The sequence below is a fragment of the Gymnodraco acuticeps genome, unplaced genomic scaffold, assembly GCF_902827175.1.
Source record: "Gymnodraco acuticeps unplaced genomic scaffold, fGymAcu1.1, whole genome shotgun sequence".
Lineage (NCBI taxonomy): Eukaryota > Metazoa > Chordata > Actinopteri > Perciformes > Bathydraconidae > Gymnodraco > Gymnodraco acuticeps.
In genome coordinates, this window is record NW_022991259.1 from 546,768 (window position 1) to 570,333 (window position 23,566).

The 23,566-nt window shown below is 39.4% G+C and overlaps 1 protein-coding gene across 5 annotated transcripts in view; it reads left to right on the forward strand.

Moving 5' to 3' along the window:
* cntn5 (contactin 5) overlaps positions 1-23,566 on the forward strand; it is a 175,636-nt gene that overhangs the window by 119,697 nt on the left and 32,373 nt on the right. For all 5 annotated transcript variants that reach the window (XM_034239790.1, XM_034239791.1, XM_034239793.1 and 2 more), the window contains 2 exons: positions 2,667-2,769; positions 9,081-9,262. In XM_034239790.1, the coding sequence (XP_034095681.1) occupies positions 2,667-2,769; positions 9,081-9,262 (285 nt within the window). The remainder of the gene's footprint in view (positions 1-2,666; positions 2,770-9,080; positions 9,263-23,566) is intronic.

The window sequence follows — 23,566 nt, forward strand, 5'->3', positions numbered from 1 at the left end:
TCATCCTGTTGCAGGATAAAGTAAAACAAATGATTTACTCACACAGATAAACACAATTCTATATATATACATATAGACAATGATAGGCTTCACAAAGACAATCATAGAGATACAGTATGTGCATGTGGACGTTCAAATTGAAATAAGCATAATTAACACCAACTCATATTAAAACCGGTTAAGAATTCAGGTTCATTTAAATTCACCCTCATTATATCAAAGAGTATGATTGCATTTATTATGAATAATGAAAAGCAAGTAAACATTTTTCGAAAACAGCCTGGCTTTCTTAAAAAGTTTCAAAAGTTATCTGCGTCTCAGGAAATGGCCTGAGACTATTTCAGAGACTCATAAAAACAAACTTTTCCCATTCTATAACCTTGCTGCCGCAGGAAATCTTTAAAAAAAAGGCATTTTACTCTGTTTTGATCACTTTGCAGAACAACAAAGCAATATAAAAATGTAATTTCCATGTGATTAATAAATTATACTGGAACATAAAATGTGCTGTTAATGTTTTAGCTCAGCAGGCCATGGCAATATTTATTTCGATCCTGTCAGGTCCAGCCACTGACACTGAATATGATATTGAATATACTATGGCATGAGCCTGTGAAATATTGCAAATTCATTATATGGGAAGGGCTTCTTTGGAGCTATAAATGTTGAGAATGAGATTGAAATTGAAAAGTTATTTGGAACAAATATCATAAAACTCTTTTCCCATACAAAGTGGGCCACAACTCAATACCCCCACTCCTTCTTTCCTGCTGTCACATAAAAGGTGGCAGGTATACGTAGGGGCAGTAATTATAGTTTCTCAAATGTCATGCTGGTCATTTGTCTTGCTGATCATGTGCGTTTCGGTGCATGTGCAGGTCCTGCAGGTCTCCCTTGAAAAAGAGATATATGATCTCAATGGGACCAATCTGGTTAAATAAAGGTTTGAAATGAAATGAAAATGTGTCGGGCACTGCTAATGCTCTGATATGTTTTGTTGTGAATTCAGGAAGGTGCTGGGGTTAGCAGTTTGTTCACCAGTCGTGCTCACATGCAGTAATGGTGTGTACATTTAAAATGCCTCTGTAAAGAGTAAAATGCTCATGTAATATTCATAAGGCAAACTCCAATTTAATAAGAGCGATAGTAGTAATTACATCCCGGATGAGGGTATTTTATTTTGTTACTCCAAATTTGCTCAATGCCATCTGACTTGTCCTGAATGGATATTAATAGCCGCCTCAACATACAGAAGAATAAACAAAGAAAGCGTGTCCTCTAGCTGTGACTTAGAGCCGAGGTGTTAGTCATAGTGGCTAAGCAACACTGATAACACATTATCACTTGTGTCCTTCTCAATGTGTTTGGGAACTGTGGAGTGACTCACTCATTTATGAGGACAATACACTCCTTTTCTCTGTTGTCTGGGGAAATGTCTGTTAGTTCAACATCCTTATGGTTTGTTTATGAGGCTTGTTTATCCACCATTTCTTAGCTACACAGAGTATGGCTGACATGACTGCATTTTCTGAAAGTGCTTTGCAACAATTCAACATGATAATTCATCCTCATTCAACTGTATCATATTGTGATAAAATATATTATTTAATTAATGAGATATTGTAACACGCACCGATAATTTCACTTGAAACCTTTGTGTGAATTTTCAGTACTGTTTTATTTGCCATGGTGTATACAAAAACAGGCTTTACAAAATGGCCTACAGCAAAGATGTTGACCCTATTAACCAGCTCAACTAAACAATACGATACTAGAAAACGTTATATTTTTCTTGCATCACAGCAGCTCCATTTGTAACATCAAACAAGTACAAATATTAAGACACGATACAAGGAAACAAACATTTAAGATAACATTACCACCACAGAAGACAACATGTTCAAGATCCTCCAACGTACATTTGACCTGGGATTTAACTTTCATTTTGGCATTGACTGAAAGGAGTGCTTCAGTCCAACCTTTTTAAATTGTGGGACCCCGTTCCTCCGATTTAATGGTAATAAGTTATACAGTATTCACTGTTCAGGAGATGGTTGAGGCCAGAGAAAATGTTGTTGGACAGCCTAAATACTGTATGGTATTATGGTAGGTTAATTCCTAGAGTTTCTCATAAGGGATTGCAGATTTTCAATTAGTGGAGCAGTTTTGACACTTGCATGTAATATTGCAATACCTATATTCAAATGTCATGTACAGTACAAGCTTTATTCCAACATGCTTCTCTGTATGATTATTCCGTCGCTCTGTATTTGACATAAACCAAAATGACTAATGCTATTAATAGTCAGAGTATGAACTAACTGTGGGTAGTTACATACTACAGATGGTGTTCATTATGTCCAGTGGCATGCTGCGGCGTCATTCAAAGAACAATTGGCCTCTGAAAGGCCTGGAACCCTCACGATATTTTGATCTGCTGCTTCATTCTTTTTTCTATAAGAGTTGCATTCTCATAAAACAGGTACAGAGGCAATAGTAAGAGAGCCTCCGTATTATTTTGAAATCACTGTGACCCGGCTATGTGCACCACACTGCAAGAAAGGACCAAAATGATGGGAAATAGGCGGTGGGGGTTGGGGGATAAGTAGCCGTTGCAATCTGCCTGGTTCTAATGTCTGCAATTCCTCTTTCTTAACCTTTTCCAGGTGTCATGGGCGAATATGAGCCCAAAATCGAGGTGCATTTCCCAACATCTGTTCTGGCTGCCAAAGGACTCACTGTCAGACTGGAGTGCTTCGCTCTGGGGAAGTAAGTAAACAAGGCCACATTGCACAAATATAGGTAGTTGTTTATTACTGCGGCATCATACTAATCACCAGCAACAGTAAACCACTGCCCGCTCTGTTGCTGAGAGATCCTTCAGATCCTCGTGTGCTTTCCCTCTTCTTTAAATTACATTATGCCATTGCCTGAAAGGGAAGCAGGCATATCTTGTCTTCAGGCGGGATGTTAAGTGAGTGTAGACAAGTGCAGCATCGTAGCTCGGCTGTTAGATTGCATGTTAGTGCATGGAGGAGGGGAGGGAGACTGAATAGGGAATTCAGCCTTAGGGACCCATGTGTTCTTATAATTGAGAGCCCAAATGTATCTGTGTATCCTGGGTGCTTTCAGAGTCTTTCATGAAAGTAGAAAGCCAGGGTTACATCTTTGGAAAAGATGAAATTGGTAATAGTTGTCTGCCAGGAGGGAAAACACACACAGAGACTTCAATCCACTTACCACAGTTACTAAACTTAGCATTGCAGGCTCTATATTTAACAAACTGTCTCTTTTCAAATTGAAATAAATATGTTTATTTTCTCCGAAGCAAGGTTGAAGTTGTGTGTCACATAACAAGAAATATGTTTACTTGAGGAACAAAATCATGTGTCATCCCCACTCCATGTTGTTTGTAATTATTAGTCAAATGAATTATTCATTGCTGACTCATATCTTAAGTGCAAACAGTCTCTAATGTACAAATGACTAAGGGGGGCCTGATAATAGTTTTCTTTGATTTCAATTAAGCATACACATTATGGTAAGTCATTTCCTAAATATATAGACACTGCATTATAATCTTGCACCGTTTTTGTTTTCCCTATCAAGCTAAGCAAGCGTTTTTTGGATGCTTTTTGAACACCCAAACAGAGCCAGTCCTTGCTCTGTACTTTCTTCAATGAAGTCAATCCTTTCAGTCAGACAGTGATAGCAGTCACTTACCCCTTCATAAAGAGATGAATGATTTATCAATGCACCTATTAAGAAACGCCGGGCTCTAAATAGCCCTGAAAATGAAGTTAAAATGGGTTTTGTTCTCCTGTTGTTCAATATGGCACTACTATCTAAGAAAGGGCAGAGGAGTTATTTGTGTGTGAATGCAGAAGCTCCATGATATGATTGCCTGGCGTGATATTTACCAGTTACAGTACTTTGTAGGCCACAGTCAAGGGCATAGAGAACAATGGGACAATAACAATGAAAGGGATAGCAGTAAATAATAGTCCAATGCTTTCGCTAGTCACTATGTAATGTTGTAGTCTCTAGTATTTTCTGCAAGACCTATTTTTATTCATGATTCTGTAGGTTTGTAAAAGTGGATTCTCTTTAATGATTGTTCTATAATTGCCAAGAACGGCGTTGCTTGTGTTTCAAATGACCTTATATGAAAAGAGGCAGCATTAGCACTTTTTTAATAGACCGATCACATTTGTAATGTGTGTATTAGCTATTGAAAACATGTGCTGATGTGAAACAGCTAGCCAGCCATTTTAAGATGATGATATAATTCATATAGTTTTTCAAACAAAACAAATTCAATTCAAAACTTCGTTGTCTGACTTACAGGATACTCTGGAAAGTGCTGTGCTGTAAGCTGCATTTGTTTTATGGGAAATTGGAGTATGTAGTTCAAAAGGCATTTCACTTTTGATGTGCTACACATTCGCCCACTCAATTTCACTTAAAATATAATATGTGACATGTGGTGGGTGCTTTCATCCAAATTGCCCTAGAGTGGTGAATATACTTTTAGTTTCAGAAAGGGAATCAGACTCTTGAAACCCTTGCAGTTACATCCCTCTTTGAACTATACAGGGCCACAAAGACCAGATTGTCAGCAGCAGCAGAAAGAGCCTCTTAATGAAAATACATTTTATTCTCTTGTTAATGTCTTTGAAAGATCATACAAGTACAAACCAAGGGTTTGGGGGACCAAAACCTTAAGATTTCAGAAAATTAACTAATTGGTGGAATAATATCTATGTCTTAATGATCTGAAGCAAACCAGTTCTCCACTAAAGTTTGGTATTGGATTTAATTGTCGACCTTTAAATAGAACAAGTCCAGATGAGGGCGCAGCAATTGTGAGGAATTCTAATTAAGACGTAATCTCCAGAGCCTGCCTATGGGCACTTTGTTGAATGGAAAACGATAACACCTTACATAAACTCCGGTGTGTAACACATTTTGCGAGTGTGAAAAACTCAGTTTGCACACTTCTGATAAAATGGACATCAGCTTCGTAGTTGTGGAGTTACTGCCCACAGATTCATATGGAAGACATTGACAGGCAGAGTTTCTTTATCTGAGAGTGAGCTTATTCCCTCCTGCCCGCCCCCATTCCTGTGGACATGTACAGGCGCTCATTATTCAGCCTCCAAAGAGAAATCCGACCACGGACTCAGGAAGATTCACCCTCATGTTCCAGCCCCTGGAGGTTTCTATAGATTTACTCTGTTCTCTGGCTCGTCCAAAGGTCTCCCGCACATTTCTCCATCAGTAATGTCTAAGGAAGGGCTTCGACACAACTGCATGCTGTATTCATGCGCTCATTCAATCTTTTTTTGTCTATCGTTAGCATGTGCTTATGTTGTTCCTACAGCCCACAGCCATATTGGAATGAAAATGCCAAGTACTAACAAATGGCCCATGTAAAAAAAAAAAGATATTTGATTTCACCTCAGGCCCCACATGTTGCCCCTGGTAACAAATGTGTATGGGACGATGGGTGCTGTTGATTCACCACCCTTTTAAAATGTATAGCTTTCTGTACTGCAGACGAGGAGCTACTAGTCTGTATGATGTAACATATTTGTAAAGCCCCCTGAGGCTAATTGGTAATTTCTGATATTAGGCTATATGAATAGAACACGTTTTGATTTGGCCAGTGATGACAGCGACTTACTTTTCCTACATTATTCGAATAGATTGATGTATGACTAGAATTAATGTTACATAAATTCCAACTTAAGTGACAATTCCGTATACATATTTTAGAGTTGTTATTCATGGTCAAGCACTCTAACACAGGGGTTCCCAACCCCCGGTCCGGAGGTGTTACTGCCGGGCCGCGAAATAGCTGTGAGTTTATCGTAATATTTGCAGAATTATACATATATACAAATATGTTATCATATTTTTTTTAATTTTCGTACCTATACCAGTGATATTATTTCATCCAGTAGCCTAGTTAATCTTTCACCAGAAAACCGTTGAAAATGGCTTTTATGATGTTCCGAGGGATTCGGCGGCTCAGCCTGGTCTCAGCCTCTTGTGCGCACGAGAAAGTTCCGGTGCGCCAAGTAGGAAGAGGAGCGCACAGGAGACACCCGTTTAATTGCAGACTGTTATGTTTATGTGGGAAATGGCAGTGCATACTTGAGATATATTTCAAACTCGGACTTCATTTTAAGGATATGTCGGCCAGGGGTGTAGAGCTATTTGTTTAAGCACCGGATTGGCAAAACAGGAGAGTAAACCAGTCTGCCTTGATCTGTGAATTCTCACGGTATCTGCTGCACACAGCTGTTTTATAGAAGGCAAACCTCCTTCACTTCGTGAAATGGCTGCAGCATCAGGAGGCAGCGGGACGTATACTCCGCCTCTGAGAAGTGTAGCACCAGCGCGCCGAGAGCTGTGCCTTTTTACGCACCGCCTTCACTGTGTTTAACTTCATCAAAACAGTTTAAGAGTGACTGCAGGCTGCTACGTGTTAACCACACACACACCTCTACACACATCGAACTGCCCGATTACTTCCCCTTTTATTAGTTTTATGAAGGAGATGTCCAGTCATCAAGGTGCATGGTGTGTGTGTGTGTGTGTGTGTGTGTGTGTGTGTGTGTGTGTGTTTGTTTGTGTGTGTGTGTGTGTGTGTGTGTGTGTGTGTGTGTGTGTGTGTGTGTGTGTGTGTGTGTGTGTGTGTGTGTGTGTGTGTGTGTGTGTGTGTGTGTGTGGGTGTGTGTGTGTTCGGTGTGTTTGTGTCTGTCCGACACCGGAATTTGTTTTCAAATGACCATGAACAGTAATTTACACACATCTGACTAACTCCATAGCCTATATGCGGGTGTTCCCAAAATAAATTAGTTTAATCTTAATCTCGATGTAGTGCTAAATGCTGTCGTGCACCGGAACGAACGTCACTGTCATAATATCTTCTGAAAACAAATGCCAGTGTCACACAGACACACACGCACGCACGCACGTACTCTCTCACACACACACACACACACACACACACACACACACACACACACACACACACACACACACACACACACACACACACACACACACACACACACACACACACACACACACACACACACACACACACACACACACACACACACACACACAGGCGACCGGACATCTCCTTCATAATGCGCCTTCTCCTCGTATTCCCAGCATTCACTGGATTATCCGTAAATCATACAAACAAAACCAAAACGTTGATTTATCTGTTTTCCCGTTTTGGTTTAATAACTGAATAACGTCGGTTTTTTGGTTTTCCGTTTTTCAGAAAAAACAAAAAACAACACCGGTTCTTTTTTAAACGTTGTTAATATGTTTTGGATGCATATTGTTCTAGTATTTGTTCAGGCTGTTACAATTAGCCTCTGTTGCTACCTGCTGGTGGTGAGTAAATATTAAAATCAGTTCAAATTGACAACCGGTCCGCGATATTTTTTTAATGTATCTGCCGGTCCTTGGCACAATAAAGGTTGGGAACCCCTGCTCTAATACACAAATATGAATAATTGATACATTTATTTAATCAACAGATCTCCTCAAATAATTATGCAATGTTTACCAGAGATGTGCTCATTATTTTCTCAGAAATAAGTCATTCAGCATGAGTTTAACAATAAAAAAAGGACTTATTTACAAAAGAGATGTTAGCGGACAGAGACCAAAGTGACCAAATAGTGACTGACATAGGGCAGCCTTTTTTATTTTTGACTAGGGCATCATATTGTCATTATCAAGTGTATCAAATTACCACTTGCTTTACTTGTCAAACTTTGGATCAAGACATAGTATTTTAGTGATCACACTTTATCCCTAAATCCATGTGCAGAAATGTGAGGCCCTAATAACTGAAGAAATCCCTTTTTTAAAAGTGTAAGTGATGTCAGGACACCTACATGCATGCATTACAGTAATGAGCTGGCTATTAAAAAAAACGAAATAAAATATAAAGTCTACACAAAAAAATGTACACAAAACTCCTGCCTAATGTGAAAGAATGTGTGTGTGTGAAGTAACGCGGAGTATAATATAAAACACACTCTGAATCCTTATTTCAGCGCACTGCAGCCAAGAGCTCTTCAATGTCCTTGTGAATTTAGAGCAGATAAAAAAGCTCAGGGATGTAACATTTCCATCTTGGCTAAATGATTGATGGGTTCAATGGAGGTTTGTATGGTGTCACATTTCCATCTTTCAGACACCTGTCAAATCTAGTTGTCATACAAGAGCACTACCGATACCGAGCGCCTAGTCAGACGTTCTGTCTCCGCGCGTGCAAGTCATCTATCATACGGATCTATAGGGCAACCCATGAATAAACAGGAATGAATGACATTGCCTGAACACTAATCATAAAAACCTTGTTGGCAGTTAATGGCCTGATTTGAATCTTGTCCCTCTGAAACCCCGGGGTATAATGTGTGGGTCATTTGGTATAGCAAATATATCACAAGTGGTCAAAAGGTTAGTGATTCACACTTAAATACTCATCATGACGTGTCAACACGTAATTACAAATGAAGGACTTATGGAAACTAGGTCATTGGCGTAGTATGTTACAGTTAGATGTTATTATAGTATAGTAATTTCATTATTGAATATCCGGATGGTTATTTTTTTCAAATAATCATAAAGATAAAATGTGACAATATCGACAACAATATCCAAAAGGCCACAGGCATGTCTTGAAATGACATTAGGTTAGCATTAAACTTGAGTTAAGTCTATAATAGCTCACACAACCAATAAGAAAATGACTGAGGTGCAATTTGTTTTCATTTTATTTGTCCTTTGTTATATTCTCACATAGATGCAGACGAGAGAGAATCTAAACATAGGGAATCTATAGGAAATTGCATTAAGATGAGGGTACATTAACTATTAGTTTAATTATTGTTTCAATGTCATTGAGAGATGATGGATTCATCACGATGTTTATATGTATCTATTGTAATACAATCATTGCAGTTCACATCCTACTGTGTGTAAATACTTCCTTTATGACTCTGTAGCATTGACTTTATATTTCCACTCTTCTTTCCTCACAGTCCTGTGCCAACAATCACATGGAGGAAGATTAATGGCAACATCCCAAAAAAAGCCAGACTCCGGAAGTCCCAGGCTGTGCTGGAGATTCCCAACATTCAACTGGAGGACTCGGGAACCTACGAATGTAAAGCTGAGAATCCAAGAGGAGGCACTGCATTCAAAGGACATCTACAGGTCTACAGTGAGTCGTCTTTTACTTTCCATTAGCCATCAGACATCTTACAAGAGCAAGTGTTGTTTTCTGGAATATTGGTCTGAATAGAGCAGTCTAAAGTAGCAATTTGACATAAGCTGTGTCATTCAAGCTGCTGAGTTTTCAGGATTCAATTTCTGGCAGATACTGTCAAGGAGAGACTCTGAGGCATGAACTCAATTGCACGACACAGATAGTGTTCTCAAAAAATAAAGACTTTACTGGAATTTAGCACAGTAATCAAAATAAGGAAAACAAATATACTCTTTCGAGGAAAACTAGCAAGTGATCAATGAGGTAGATCCGTGGGAAGTCCGTGAGGTAATCAGGAACGTGGGTCATAGTAAGACAACGAACTGACAATGAACAGGAGGAAGCTACCACAATATATACACAGGTAAAGGGGACACAGGTGGAAACAATCAGGGCGGGGAAAACAATCAAGGACGCAGGAGACAGAAGGGGGCGGGGAGCGTGGAGGCCTGAAATGAGAGGGATGATTAATTAAGGGAATAAACATAAAGCACAGGGCAAAGGGACATGACAAAACTAACATAAAGAATACACTTTCACTATTAGTTTCCTAGACATGACAGATACCCCATTAACAAGTGTTCATCACTTCAACCAATGAGCTGTTTCTTTGAGTTTGGGTCGATATTTTTTCAAGCTGACGGGTGTTTTTTTTCTTGAAATGTTCAAAATGATCTGAACCTCTCTACAAGTTGTTTTAATAGAGTGTTGTTCTCTGTATTTTCTTCATTTATAAGATCAAAATATATACAATTGTTCTCTAGTACTTACATCCTTGCTGTTGGACATTGATTTCCAAAATGCGTGTTTGTAATTATTTTGTAGCTACAAATTATTTTTCGAGTTAACAGATTAGACTAATTTCTTTAAATTAAATGATACATTCACAATACAATCATTAAAGATTTGGATTATCAATCATTCGGACAAAACAATCTTGACCAATCCACTTATATTGTATCTTACTCATGTTAAAGTAGACATTTAAATTATTAATATTACAAAGTATAAGCTTATCAATTAAAAACATTGAGTTTTGTACAATTATAAGATTTTAAATTCAGGAGAGAATTCCCTTAAAGAACAGTTTTTCGTGTTCTAACCACCTTACAATTTATAAAGTGTGCTGAGTTACTTCCTTTGCACACCATGGTAGACTTATACATGAGGGTGCATGTCCACCATTCCTCTCTTCCTGTGCCGTGTGCAAAAGTCCCAAGATAATGGACTGCCTGAGCCTCTGTGGGACACACAGCCAAGGCCCTGCACTTCTTGGCTCCCTCCATTCATCACAAGGAGAATAGGGAGCTAATTTGTAGCAGCCTCACACTGAATGTAATTTACACAGGTCCTCTGGAAGCTTCAACTCGCATTGTGATCAAGACCTTGACCATAACCATTTAATCAAACCACACAAACACATTCTACCAAAGGCACCGTATGCAAAGAATAGCAAAGAACGTGCTTGGCATGTTCCTGCAGGAGAAGCAGCTCAGTGGTGGGGTTTCCTCCTTTCTACACACACTGTAAACACACCACAATGCAATATATATCATTGGATACAGAAAGATGTTTGTATTAATATCTGGAAACATCGTTCACATTCAGTCTTTATAAATTGGTTGTTTAGTTCTGGTTGCATATGTTATTTTAATAATGTATACACACATTTATAAAACTATTTTTTTCGTATTACTGCTATTACAGATTCACTTCACAAAATACAACAATTGATGTCCCCGTATTACTGCTATTACAGATTCACTTCACAAAATACAACAATTGATGTCCCTGTATGCATTTGTAAGTGCCTTACTTGAACGTGAAAACACGGAGCAAAAAGTATATGGTAAAGGAGATTAAGATAAGAGAGGAAAAAGGCTTGGGTTAGGGATTAACATTTCTTTCCCTACACAAGACCGCAAAAATGATCCTTCCCCGGGTAAAAGGTTCTTATAAATGTTATATTTGTGTAAATGTACTGGAATGGAAGAATGTGCAACCATATGCAGCATAGGCCCCAGTAGATGGAAAAAGAAGATGAAAAGAAAGTACAAGCAGCCTATACAGCACGCTGCTCAGATCTTGAATTGCGACAGAGTCTTTGTAGAATGTGAAGTGGAGGGAAAAAAAGGAAAAGAAAAGAAGGTTAAGGGTTCCCCGGGTAACACAGTTGCTGAGTTTGTCTATGGCATGGAGCAGCCATTCAGAGGGAGAAGAAAAAAGAACAAGCTCACGTGTCTAACAAACGTCGCCCTGGATATTTTCTTTCTTTAATAAATGCCCATAAGGCAGTACTGTAGTGTCCAATGTGTATGGGCTTTGAAAAATATCCTATATATACAAAAACTCAGCAACATGTATTTTTGGAGCATAAGTGAGAACGCCTCAATTTATTTCCCATAACAGCCTGCCCCACTTCCCTTAAGACATTACCAATAAAAAGCTGTTCAATCCCATGAAAAAGGAAATGTCTATCTCAGCATAATGGCAACATAAAAAAACAGAGACAAGGGGAAAAGTGGAAAAAATATAATATGTCAAAACTAAAATCGTATCTTAATCGATGGGCAATATATAAATAAATTAACAACAAGACAACTTCTAAAGTCTCTAATAACTACAGTGACAATAAGTACCATACATAGTCAGACATTAGATACAGCTCAACAATAAAAGCAGTATCATAGAGAGAGTGTATACAGATACGAAAATACAAATGAACAAACAATTCCTCATTAATGATCATTATACTCAAATATTTGGGAGCAAAACATATCCAATTTGGAGAGGGGCTTTTGTTCTCTGCTGCCAGGTATTTCTTTAAACTATTTTAATACATTTTAAATGTGCGGTAGCAAAACATCCCATATTTTAAATAATCTGAACATCACAGTATGTAGCTTGTATCTGTTTTTGATACAGGACGTGAAAAACAACCTCATGATGTATGCCTTGTATGGGAATGTTCTATTAATATCACGAAGAAAATAAGAAAATTTGATCAAATATATTGCATGTGTTGCTCCTCTCAAAAAGCATTTGTGTGGTATGTGGTGCTTGTTGTTTTTACTGCCGTACACCAGCCCTTTAGTTCTCCACACCACTTAACACCTTTCGGCACCTTTATTTGATGTCTGGCTGTGAGCCAGCACCTCATTAGAAAAGGTTGGGCATTTTCACTCAGTTCTTCAAGGTTTAAATCCAGAACAGAGGACATGAAAAGGAGATGCCTTATTACTGGATTCATGTCTTGTATATAAGGTAAATCTGTTAGATGCAGTGCAAAAGTACAGAAGAAATCAAAGTTATTTTGCCTAAGGATTTTTTTTATAAAGAACAACTAAAACAAATATGCAATATGAAAAGGCATCAGATAAAACCGAGGCTTAAACAAACTATGGCTTATTTTGGGACTTTGCTACTAAAGGATTACAACTGCAATAAATGTATACTTTCATGGATAGATTATTTACCAGGCCTGACAGACGCAGAGCCATTGGCCTTCGCTTGGAAAATGTCAATTAAAGTACATTGTCACTCAGTTCTTCAAGGTCTAAATCCAGAACAGAGGACATGAAAAGAAGATGCCTTATTACTGGATTCATGTGGATGTGGATTCACCTACCAACAAAAAAGAGACTCATAATAAAAACATACATATTTAAAAATACACTCAAAACAACTATGGAGACATAAAAAAACTACAAAGACACACAAAGCCACCACAGACACTCAAAGCAACTACATAGAAACACAAAACAACTGCGGACATAAAACAACTACAAAGACACACAAAATGACCACAAACAGACACACAATAACCTCAAAGGTACATAATATTATTTATAATTATTACAATAAGGCTAAAGACTTTTCTTTTTGCTGTTGCTTTCAATTTAATCCAAACAATTCATTTCTAAAATTGCACTGTAATTATTTTTTTTTTTTTATATATCTATTAGCTTGTGTTATTTTGTGTAACGCTTTTAATGATTGTTTTGAAATGTTTCTGAATGCCATTTTATAACGCCTACACTATATCTTAATGCTCTTAATGGTTTTCATTTTTTGTAAAGCACTTTGAATTGTCTTTTGTTAAAAGGTTCTATATACATGAACTTGCCTTGCCAAAGAGAGGCGAAAAAATGAACACAAAATAGCACGAGCACTACATTGAGACACACATTTACTACAAAGGGACACATGATTTCCTCAAGGCTCACATACTGTAATTACCAGAAAGATACAAAAGACACTTGAAAAGAGATGAAAAAAAATACTAAGAGACACACTATCACCCCAAAAAGTCTTAAAGGTCCCATGTCATGCTTTTCTGGTTATTACCCGTCCCCTTGTGTGTTACAGTATGAAGGTTTTTCTGCATGTAAACGGTCTGCAGAGTCACAAACCCTCAAAGTACACCCTGTAGCGAGTAAAACTCTAACACAGAAAATACCTATCTGCCCCAGAACGCCTCGTTGGAGATTTCTCTTTTTCCATTTGTTTTTTCCTGGAACCAAAATGGACCAATCCGCGGAGCTCCTCACACACCAGGACCTTTAGCGTACATTTTAAACTAACAGGGAGTCCCATTGACTTGCATAGAGCTCCCTGGTTGGTAATAGACGAGTTGGGATCGCGGAGAAATGCTCTCCGCGATCCATTCTCACAGCGTTTATAAACGTTGTTCTTACTCAATGTCAAGCCACACTTATTGTTTTTACTTCGGCTGTGAGTGTTTGTGTGTGCCCAGGATGAGTTTTGCTTGTTCTCGCTGTATCGCCGACCCGGAAACCACACCAGTAAGCCAGATCATTGAGCCGAGAGCCTCGCAACGTCCCGACCAATCAGAGTACACTGGGCTCACAGGGAGGGGGGGGCCGGAGCTCCAACAAGCCGTTTAGGACATACACGTACTTTACAGAGATGCTGTATGAGAAACCAAATTGAGTTTGGAAAATTGCACAATATACATTTATTTTAGTAGACCTCAACAATGGAATTATGATCAGTAGAAATGGCCATGACATGGGACCTTTAAAGAAGACACAATAAAACAACACAAAAGAGGCTCAGTAGCAGGGACGGACTGGCCATCGGGACGTTCGAGACAAATCCCGATGAAGTGGGCCGGTCGGACGATGTGGGCCGGTCAGATAAGTCCCTATAGTACGAATATAATGTTAAACGTAAAAAATTGAGAACGTGAGCAACTTTTTGGAAGTAATCTCAGTTGCTGCGTCGCAGCATTCGTAGTACCCCTCACTGCAGTGCGCAGTACCTCAAGATGGGCGGGAGCTCAACATGGGCGGAGCCTCAACGCCCCTCCTTCTCAACCTTTGAGGCACGTGACGGGACGGCCCCTCCTTCTCAACCTTTGAGGCACGTGACGTCCCGACTCCCGTGTTGTGTACTTACCCAGTCTGTGGTTATTTAAACATTCCCTGATAAACGTTATTTCAGCGTCAATAAATGAGTGTTAATCCCAGTGTGTTTAGTGTGCAACATCACATGTCATTTGATTTCACCTTCAATTCACGGTTTTCAAAACGTTAGCCACATGCTAATGCTAACCGGAAATGACGAATTTTCAGAATAAAAGTGTTAAATTAATAGTTAGTGTGAACTTCCGTTTTTTTCAGAATAAAAATGCTTTAAATTAAAACCCTGTATTTAATTTAAATTACGTCATATCAACATTGATTTTAATTTCTTACAAGGCAAGGCAAGGCAAGGCAAGTTTATTTATATAGCACTTTTCAACACAAGGCAATTCAAAGTGCTTTACAAAAAATGAAAGAGATTAAGAAAATGGCATTTAAAATCAGTCATTAAAAAGAAAAGCTAATCAAATAAACATTAAAAGAAAACATACATGGATAAAAGTTACAGTGCAGTAAATTAAACATTAAAAGAAAAAAAGTACATGGATAAAAGTTACAGTGCAGTCTAAGATATGAATAGTTCAATTAAAAGCAGCGACAAAAAGAAAAGTCTTCAGCCTGGATTTAAAAGTAGTCAGAGTTGTAGCGGACCTGCAGGTTTCTGGGAGTTTGTTCCAGATATTTGGAGCATAATAACTGAACGCTGCTTCTCCATGTTTAGTTCTGACTCTGGGGACAGAAAGCTGACCAGTCCCTGAAGACCTGAGAGATCTGGATGGTTCATAATTTAGCAGGAGGTCAGAAATGTATTTTGGGCCTAAACCATTCAGTGCTTTATAAACCAGCAGCAGTATTTTTGAAATATATTCTTTGACACACAGGAAGCCAGTGTAAAGACTTCAGAACTGGAGTGATGTGATCCACTTTCTTAGTGTTAGTGAGGACTCGAGCAGCAGCGTTCTGAATTAGCTGCAGCTTTCTAATAGATTTTTTAGTGAGACCTGTGAAGACACCATTGCAGTAGTCGAGTCTACTGAAGATAAAAGCATGGACAAGTTTTTCCAAATCCTGCTGTGACATTAGTCTTTTAATCCTAGATATATTCTTTAGGTGATAGTAGGCTGATTTAGTAACAGTTTTAATGTGACTGTTGAAACTCAGGTCAGAGTCCATGACTACACCTAGATTTCTGGCTTTATCTGTTGTTTTGAACATTGCACACTGAAGCTCAGTGCTAACTTTTATACGTTCTGACTTGGCTCCAAAAACCATTACCTCAGTTTTGTCTTTGTTTAATTGGAGAAAGTTCTGACACATCCAGTCATTGATTTGTTCAATGCACTTACTCAGTGTTTGAATTGGAGCATAGTCTCCTGGTGAAATTGTTACGTACATTTGTGTGTCATCTGCATAGCTATGGTAACTTATTTTGTTGTTCTTCATTATCTGAGCCAGTGGTAGCATGTAGATGTTAAAGAGAAGAGGCCCCAAGAAGGAGCCTTGAGGAACCCCACATGTCATATTTGTCAACTCAGATGTGTATTTACCTATAGAAACAAAGTTGTTTCTGTCCTTTAAGTAGGATTCAAACCAATTCAGAACTGTTTCCGAAAGTCCCACCCAGTTTTCCAGTCGGTCTAGTAATATGCTGTGGTCAAAAGTGTCAAACGCAGCACTGAGATCTAATAATACTAACACTGAAGTTCTGCCACTGTCTGTGTTTAAGTGGATGTGATTAAAGACCTTTACAAGAGCAGTCTCAGTGCTGTGGTTTGGACGAAAGCCTGACTGGAACACATCGAAACAGTTATTTAAATGCAAGAAATTACTCATAGTTGAAAAACAACTTTTTCAATGATTTTACCTAGAAATGGCAGGTTTGATATGGGCCTGTAATTGTTCATTACTGAAGCATCTAGATTATTCTTTTTTAAGAGCGGTTTAATGACTGCAGTTTTCAGGGCTTGTGGAAAAATACCTGAGTGAAAAGATTTGTTTACTATATGAAGTAGATCTGAGGCCATGCAAGGCAAAACATCTTTGAAAAATCCTGTTGGAATAATATCAAGGCAGCAAGAGGAGGATTTCAGAAGTTGAATAATGTCCTCTAGGTTTTTATCATTAATCTGATGGAATTGTGTCATGATGTCTGAATTGATGTTAAGTGGAGATAGGGACAACACATTTGCTGTCCCTGATGCAGAAGCACTGACTGCTTGTCTGATTTTCTGAATTTTGTCAGTGAAAAAGGAGGCAAGATGATTGCACGCCCTGGTGGATAGAAATTCAGAGGCTACTGACACTGGGGGGTTAGTTAGTCTGTCGACGGTAGCAAACAAGTAGGAGAGGTTTTGGGGTTTAGGTTTGGGAGGGAGGAAGGAAGATTAGGATTAGGTAAAAAGGTAGGGAGTGGTTAGGGTTAGGATGGGGGGAAGGGAAGGGTTAGATTGAAGGGAGGGAAGAGAACTGTTACCCGGGAAACAGGATGCAACGCGTCATCTGTGAATCTCGTCACGTGCCTCAAAGGTTGAGAAGGAGGGGCGTTGAGGCTCTGCCTATGTTGAGCTCCCACCCATCTTGAGGTACTGCGCACTGCAGTGAGGGGCTTCTCCAGCATTCAGAGTAATTTGCTCACATCACAACGCGTCATAGAGCGACCAAGTCATTTAATTGGACGAGAGGCATACTAGAGAGCTGGTCACAGGGATGCGTTCATATTTAGTCAGTAATTTGAGGAACTGTCGAAATGGCGAACGCAGATAAAGTTGAGCTCGAAAATCCTCCAGCATCATTGAAGTCTCCGGTTTGGGAACATTTTGGTTTCGCAGTTACGTACAAGGATGACGGACAAAGACAGGTGGACCGAAACCAAAGCTGTTTGTCGGCATTGTTCAACTAACATTGGTTACGCGGCTGGCAATACATCAAGCTTGCACACTCATTTGAAAAGGCATCACCCGAACGCAGTGACGTGCGGTGAGGTTCATGGCTGGTGAGGCACTGACTCTTTCAGAATCAGATTTACAAATATTATATTTTGACCTTAATCGAAATATTCGGTTATTTTCAAAAGCTTTTTTGGTCTGATGCTTCAATTCATTTTAAACAGACCGTTCAACAAAAGGATACCCAAAATCTAAATATTGGATTGTTCTTTCTTAGTAAGATTCCATTTTCATTACAATTGGGGTCTTACCTTGACTTGAAGATGAAGTCCATGCTATCCTTCTGGACAACAATCTCTATTACTTTTTTGTAAAAGTCCTCCTTATCTTCCTGTAGTTTCAAAAGTCTAGTTTGTTGTTCCCGTCTACCGTCCCTGCGTAGAATAACAGTAGCAACAAGAACCTGTGGGCTCACTTGCGCCCCCTTCAGTGCGGCAGAGGTTATGGCTGCCTCCCCTGGTGCTTTTTTCATTGCCGTTGTATGATGAGACCCTAAATATCATATATACGTGAAATAAGTTATTTAGAGACTATGGATGGCGAGGATAAATGTAATAAAGGGATCTACAAACATTACATTGGTGACATACAGTGAGATGGTGCAGGCATGCGCTTAGGGCTCGCTTTCCAGCTTCTGTGTAGCATCCAGGTCTCCCCCCGTGATGGGAGAGGTTAGGAAGACATCTGCTCCTCCAAGAAACATGGAACCTTGTATGAAGCCTCTGAAGCCCTCGCTCGTCCTGCAGGGTTGTCTGCTTGAGCCCACAGAGCAGAAAGATGAAGAAGCATCCCATCTCCTCAGAGAGTTGAAGATTAGAATCCTCTCATCTCAAACGACCTCGTGCCTCCTTGCCCGTGGCTGGGGATGCCCTCTGCAGCCGGAGAGTGTGACCCTCTCTCTCTGACCCTTGGCCTTCAGAGCTGTCCTAGTTATTGGGTTAACACCTGATAGGGATGTTTTCCTGAGTGCAGACAACTCAAAGTAATGTAACATTATCATTTAATTACAAAAATAGGATAGGCCCCTCAGAATTATTTGGGAGCCTTCCTGACACATGCACATGCATAAATGTAAGGTTTGTGTTAGTCATTCAACATGCAAGAATCATAAACTCATCAGTCCAAAGCAGAGACATGTTATTTTAAGTTAAAGGCGAGCTAGTCCCTGTGGATATTACCCCTTCTCAATGATTCTAAATGTTATATTAATTCACCATTTACCGTTTGATAAAATATTAGTTTATCAGAAATATATATTTTTTCTCTTCCATAAAACAGGTTTGACAAATAAATTACCCAATATAAAATCAATTACACAATATAATTGACTCTTCCCTCCCTTTTCTTACATATGTCTCATATGAAATAATAACTTAGTAGTCTATTTAAGCATGGTGTAGTTTATAATCTATTACTCGAGAAGACTCAGTATCACCTGTGTGCAGCTAACAAAAAAACAATTGTGAGAAACATATATTATGCAGGAAATGTATTCATTTGTTGAAAAACAAAGCATATCTGATTTGGGAGGAAAATCTTCATCCCCCTTAACATCTGAGTCACTACTGATGGCATAGCATGAATGGAATTGGGTGTCTGAGGGTGTCACTACTGAGAAACGTCAAACAAATTAAAAACCTTACATTTGAAAATAGGTTTGCATTCCTCCACTTAAAGTGACGTTATCATTGGAAACAATACAAACTAATTGTTTTGATGTAGAATCTATCAATTGAATCGTCAGAGCAGAACAGAATAGTCGTATTGTAGCCTGAGTTTTGGGCAGCCTCTAGTTTTACCAGGTGGAAACATGGTCCATATAATGTGAATACATGTAGAACTAAGAGGCCCCTGACATTAGGCCTATTTTAAAAATAGTAGGGGCTTTTAACAGCTTGCCAATTAACAGGCATCCTCTGCATAGCAGTATGAATAGCCTTAAAAAACAACCCACTCTGCGGTAACGAGAGTCCTGTATCTGAACCAAATGCCCTAAGTGAAGCCGTTAGTCCCATCTGACTGACCCAAGGGTTGGTGCTGGTGTGACAGGGAGGCTTCCAAGTGTTCAAAGCAGATGTCAAGCTTTCAGTTCATGGCTCGGTGGGGGGAGTGGCCCACGTGAGACAGTATCAACGGCTGTAATGTTCAGTTTGAGGAGCGTCATTCTCTCTGGGAGCAGGAAATGGTGTCCATTCTCGGACCAGACCATTAATGTCATTTCATGTAGAGCAGCCATAGCATCTCTGTGACTGCACTTAGCCGGACTGTCAGAACTGGGTGACTCTTAGTGAAGCCGTCCAAGGCCATAGACAAAATGGAACCACGTACCAACAAAAGGGACACAAGGTCATCAATGTCTCTCTTTACCATTGGCCTAATTGCACAACAAATTAGTGGAAAAAAATGTGGAACACTAATCCATCATCATGTGAAATTTTGAGTTAATCTAAATAATTACTTATGGGTTGAAATCAAATTAACATTAACATTAGGACTAAAGTCAGTCAAAATTGGACTTGCACGGATCAGAATCTAAGCAATACACCATTTTCCCAGCTCTATAATGAAAAGGATAACAAGATTAGGTACTTTACAGGAGTGTTAAAACACCCAAACATGCACACGTATCTTATTCTAGTAGAGATTAGAGGACACGTCTAATGTTGTGAACAAAATGATCAAGTCAAAGTTATTTTATTTATTCTATGTTATGTACCACATTTAATTTAATAATTAATCTTGAAATACTAATAACTTTAAAGAAGGCAACAATTTACAATGTGGATAAGGTGAATACTTATCCAAAGGGTGTGTGTGTGTGTGTGTGTGTGTGTGTGTGTGTGTGTGGGGGTGTGTGTGTGTGTGTGTGTGTGTGTGTGTGTGTGTGTGTGTGTGTGTGTGTGTGTGTGTGTGTGTGGTGTGTGTGTGTGTGTGTGTGTGTGTGTGTGTGTGTGTGTGTGTGTGTGTGTGTGTGTGTGTGTGTGTGTGTGGGTGTGTGAACAGCTTGTCTGCCCAAGGTTTAAAACATTTGGGACCGTAGTAAGAATGTTATGAGAACCAATATGTTGGTATATGGTATTTAAAATTGGGCTCGAGTAGAACCCCTGGATTTGGCTTGCAACACAAAGTGATACTGATCTCTGTAGGACTTGGAAGTGTCATGATTCAAAGTGTGGGCCTGTGAAAGAGAGGCCCTTGGAAAACAACATCTATTTTTTAACTGTAATTACTTATTTTAAAGAGATTGCCCAAGGTTTAAAACATTTATTATGCACACAATAAAAACTTCAACAAATATATTGATCCTGGCTTAACCAGCGACCATTACTCTATTGTTCATAAGCTCGGTTTCAGAAAACTTGTCAGTAGTTTAACAACTATTTTAATTTTAGTAATGTCTATGGAGACCAATTGGTTGAACTAATTTGAAGCAGTTTAATAAAGAATGTTAAACTATTTTTAAAACTGTAATTGAACTTCAACTTATATTAATTACCTGATTCCAGTGGCCAGTTGGAATAGACAATCAACAAAGGTTCCATTTTGCAGCAACAGCGCAAAATGTTTCAACAACAATTAGTATTATGTCTGAGTCTAGTTCTGTCTTATCTGCTTTGTTTCGGAATGTGTTCAATACATTACGTTTTTATTCATTATTACCATACAATACATAGATTAAGAATAAATTAGCAATATAATCTTCTTTTCTTCTTACACCTACAGCGCACACCCTGCACAGTGGGCTTCTTGTTTACATTTTCCCCTGCACACTCAGAGGCAGGACATAAACACACTCTTTTGCTATTTATTTTCATTTTGCAGCACATTTATACTACCATAATTTTGCTTTACATCTTTATATTATTTATTTTTCTCAAGTCATTTACTTTTGGTGAGATAACTAAAGTTTAGTTCATTTTACCCTGTCTATGGACTGATTCATTATTAGTTGTTACAAAACATACACAAGACGGCGGGTAGACAAACCAATATAGACCCCCCATACAAACAATCAGACAAACAAAACATGAACTCGTAATAAACACCAGCGTGACAGCAAAGCTCATTGAGCTCAATTTAGTCCGAATTAGGAGGTTTCAGAGGGGGTAGGGAATTATGTCTAGTGGGGCGCCTTGACTCGCGCGTCCACCCTTGTATACAAGTGCTAAGATCGTGCCTGAAGACCGTCCAAAAGCGATAACTAGCTTATCCTCTTGCGACAACCACTACTCCATCAGTGGCACTATGAACCCCCGACCAGGAGAACATAGACTTTTTTCCGCTACCCTTTCTCTCCAACAACAGCACGGTTGACTGTAGTCCTACTCGACCAGCCTATACACTTGCTATCGAGTTCATCACAACGATGAAACACAGTTTTGTTCTACACTTGCTTGCCACTGCCCACCCGTGATCAATTAGCCTATAATTTTATGTATGCACCCCGGACCGCCACCAGCTCCTCTAGCAATGTATAGGGAACTGTGGCGCATCGGGTGATGCACGCACCTCGCGCTGCTCCGTCTTACCATGCACGTAGAAAACGGTCACAAACAACGAGTGCTTTTAGACCATCTCGTTTTTAATAGAGACGGCGGTGGTATGAGTTAAAGCTATAGACAAAAAGCTGTGACTTTCTCCCTCTCGGCTGCACTTCTCCAGCCCCACAAACACGGGGAGGTTTTACACACACACCTGCGGCAGCTGGAGCCGTGTTTACAGAGGCAATAGGAGTAATATCTCTGGCTGCTTATTTTCAACTGCTGTGTTGGCCGCTGAAACCCCCAGAATTTGGCGATTTGTCCAATACAAATCTTTACATTGCTTTCATACAGAAGCTCCACTTTACTGATGCCTTTCTTTAAGGTTTCTCTAAACATGAGCTGTGCATACTTGTATGGCACTTTCGTCCCGAGCAGCTACACAGAGGAAATCAGCCAGGACTGAGTCCCCAGACACTGATCCCCTGGGTTTATTATCCCCAAATGTTCATTAACCAAAAACGAAACACAGCCGCTCAGTTTCACAGGTAATTTTAGGATACCGTCAATCACAGATTCTGGTAAGGCAATGTCCAAATGTAGATTTGAAATTACACTTACCAGTTCTGAAGATGTGTTGGTATCCTGCCGACAACGCCAATTTGTAAGGGAAACTTCTGTGTAGCAATGCAGTGGGAGTCACCGACTCAGGAAAGAGACACGGGAAGAGCAGGAGCTTTGATGTCAAACACTGATGGTTTATTTGGAGCTTCGGCCAGAGAATTCACATCACAAGTCACAGCAGCCAGAGGTTCTGACTTCACGGTAGAGTTGCCACGTCAATTCTGAAGAACTCTACCTCAGACCCATGTATTTAGCTAGTTCAGAGAGCATCATCAACATGCTGCATAACAAGATAGAATCATAACACCTCTATCAGCTGACGCCAACAGGCAGGAACATAAAATCATAACACCTCTATCAGCTGACGCCAACAGGCAGGAACATAGAATCATAACACCTCTATCAGCTGACGCCAACAGGCAGGAACATAGAATCATAACACCTCTATCAGCTGACGCCAACAGGCAGGAACAGGGAGACAAAACACTGAGAGCACAGCAGCCAAGGTTACGAGGTGCGTGTGCTCAGTCAGGACAGTTTGAACTGATAAACTGGGTCAAAGTTATGGGCCTTGGAAAATATTTCCCCAACACAGATTATTTCAGTTCATCGAAATGCTGCACCTTAATGTTTATTTTATTATATTTTGTATTTATTTGAGTGAATACATTATTCACAGTTTAATAATGATACAAAAAAAATATATGTATTTTATGTTTTGTGATAATTGTTTCTGCTGTACCGAAAACGTACCGAACCGAACCGTGACCTAAAAACCGAGGTACGTACCGAACCGAAATGTTTGTGAACCGTTACACCCCT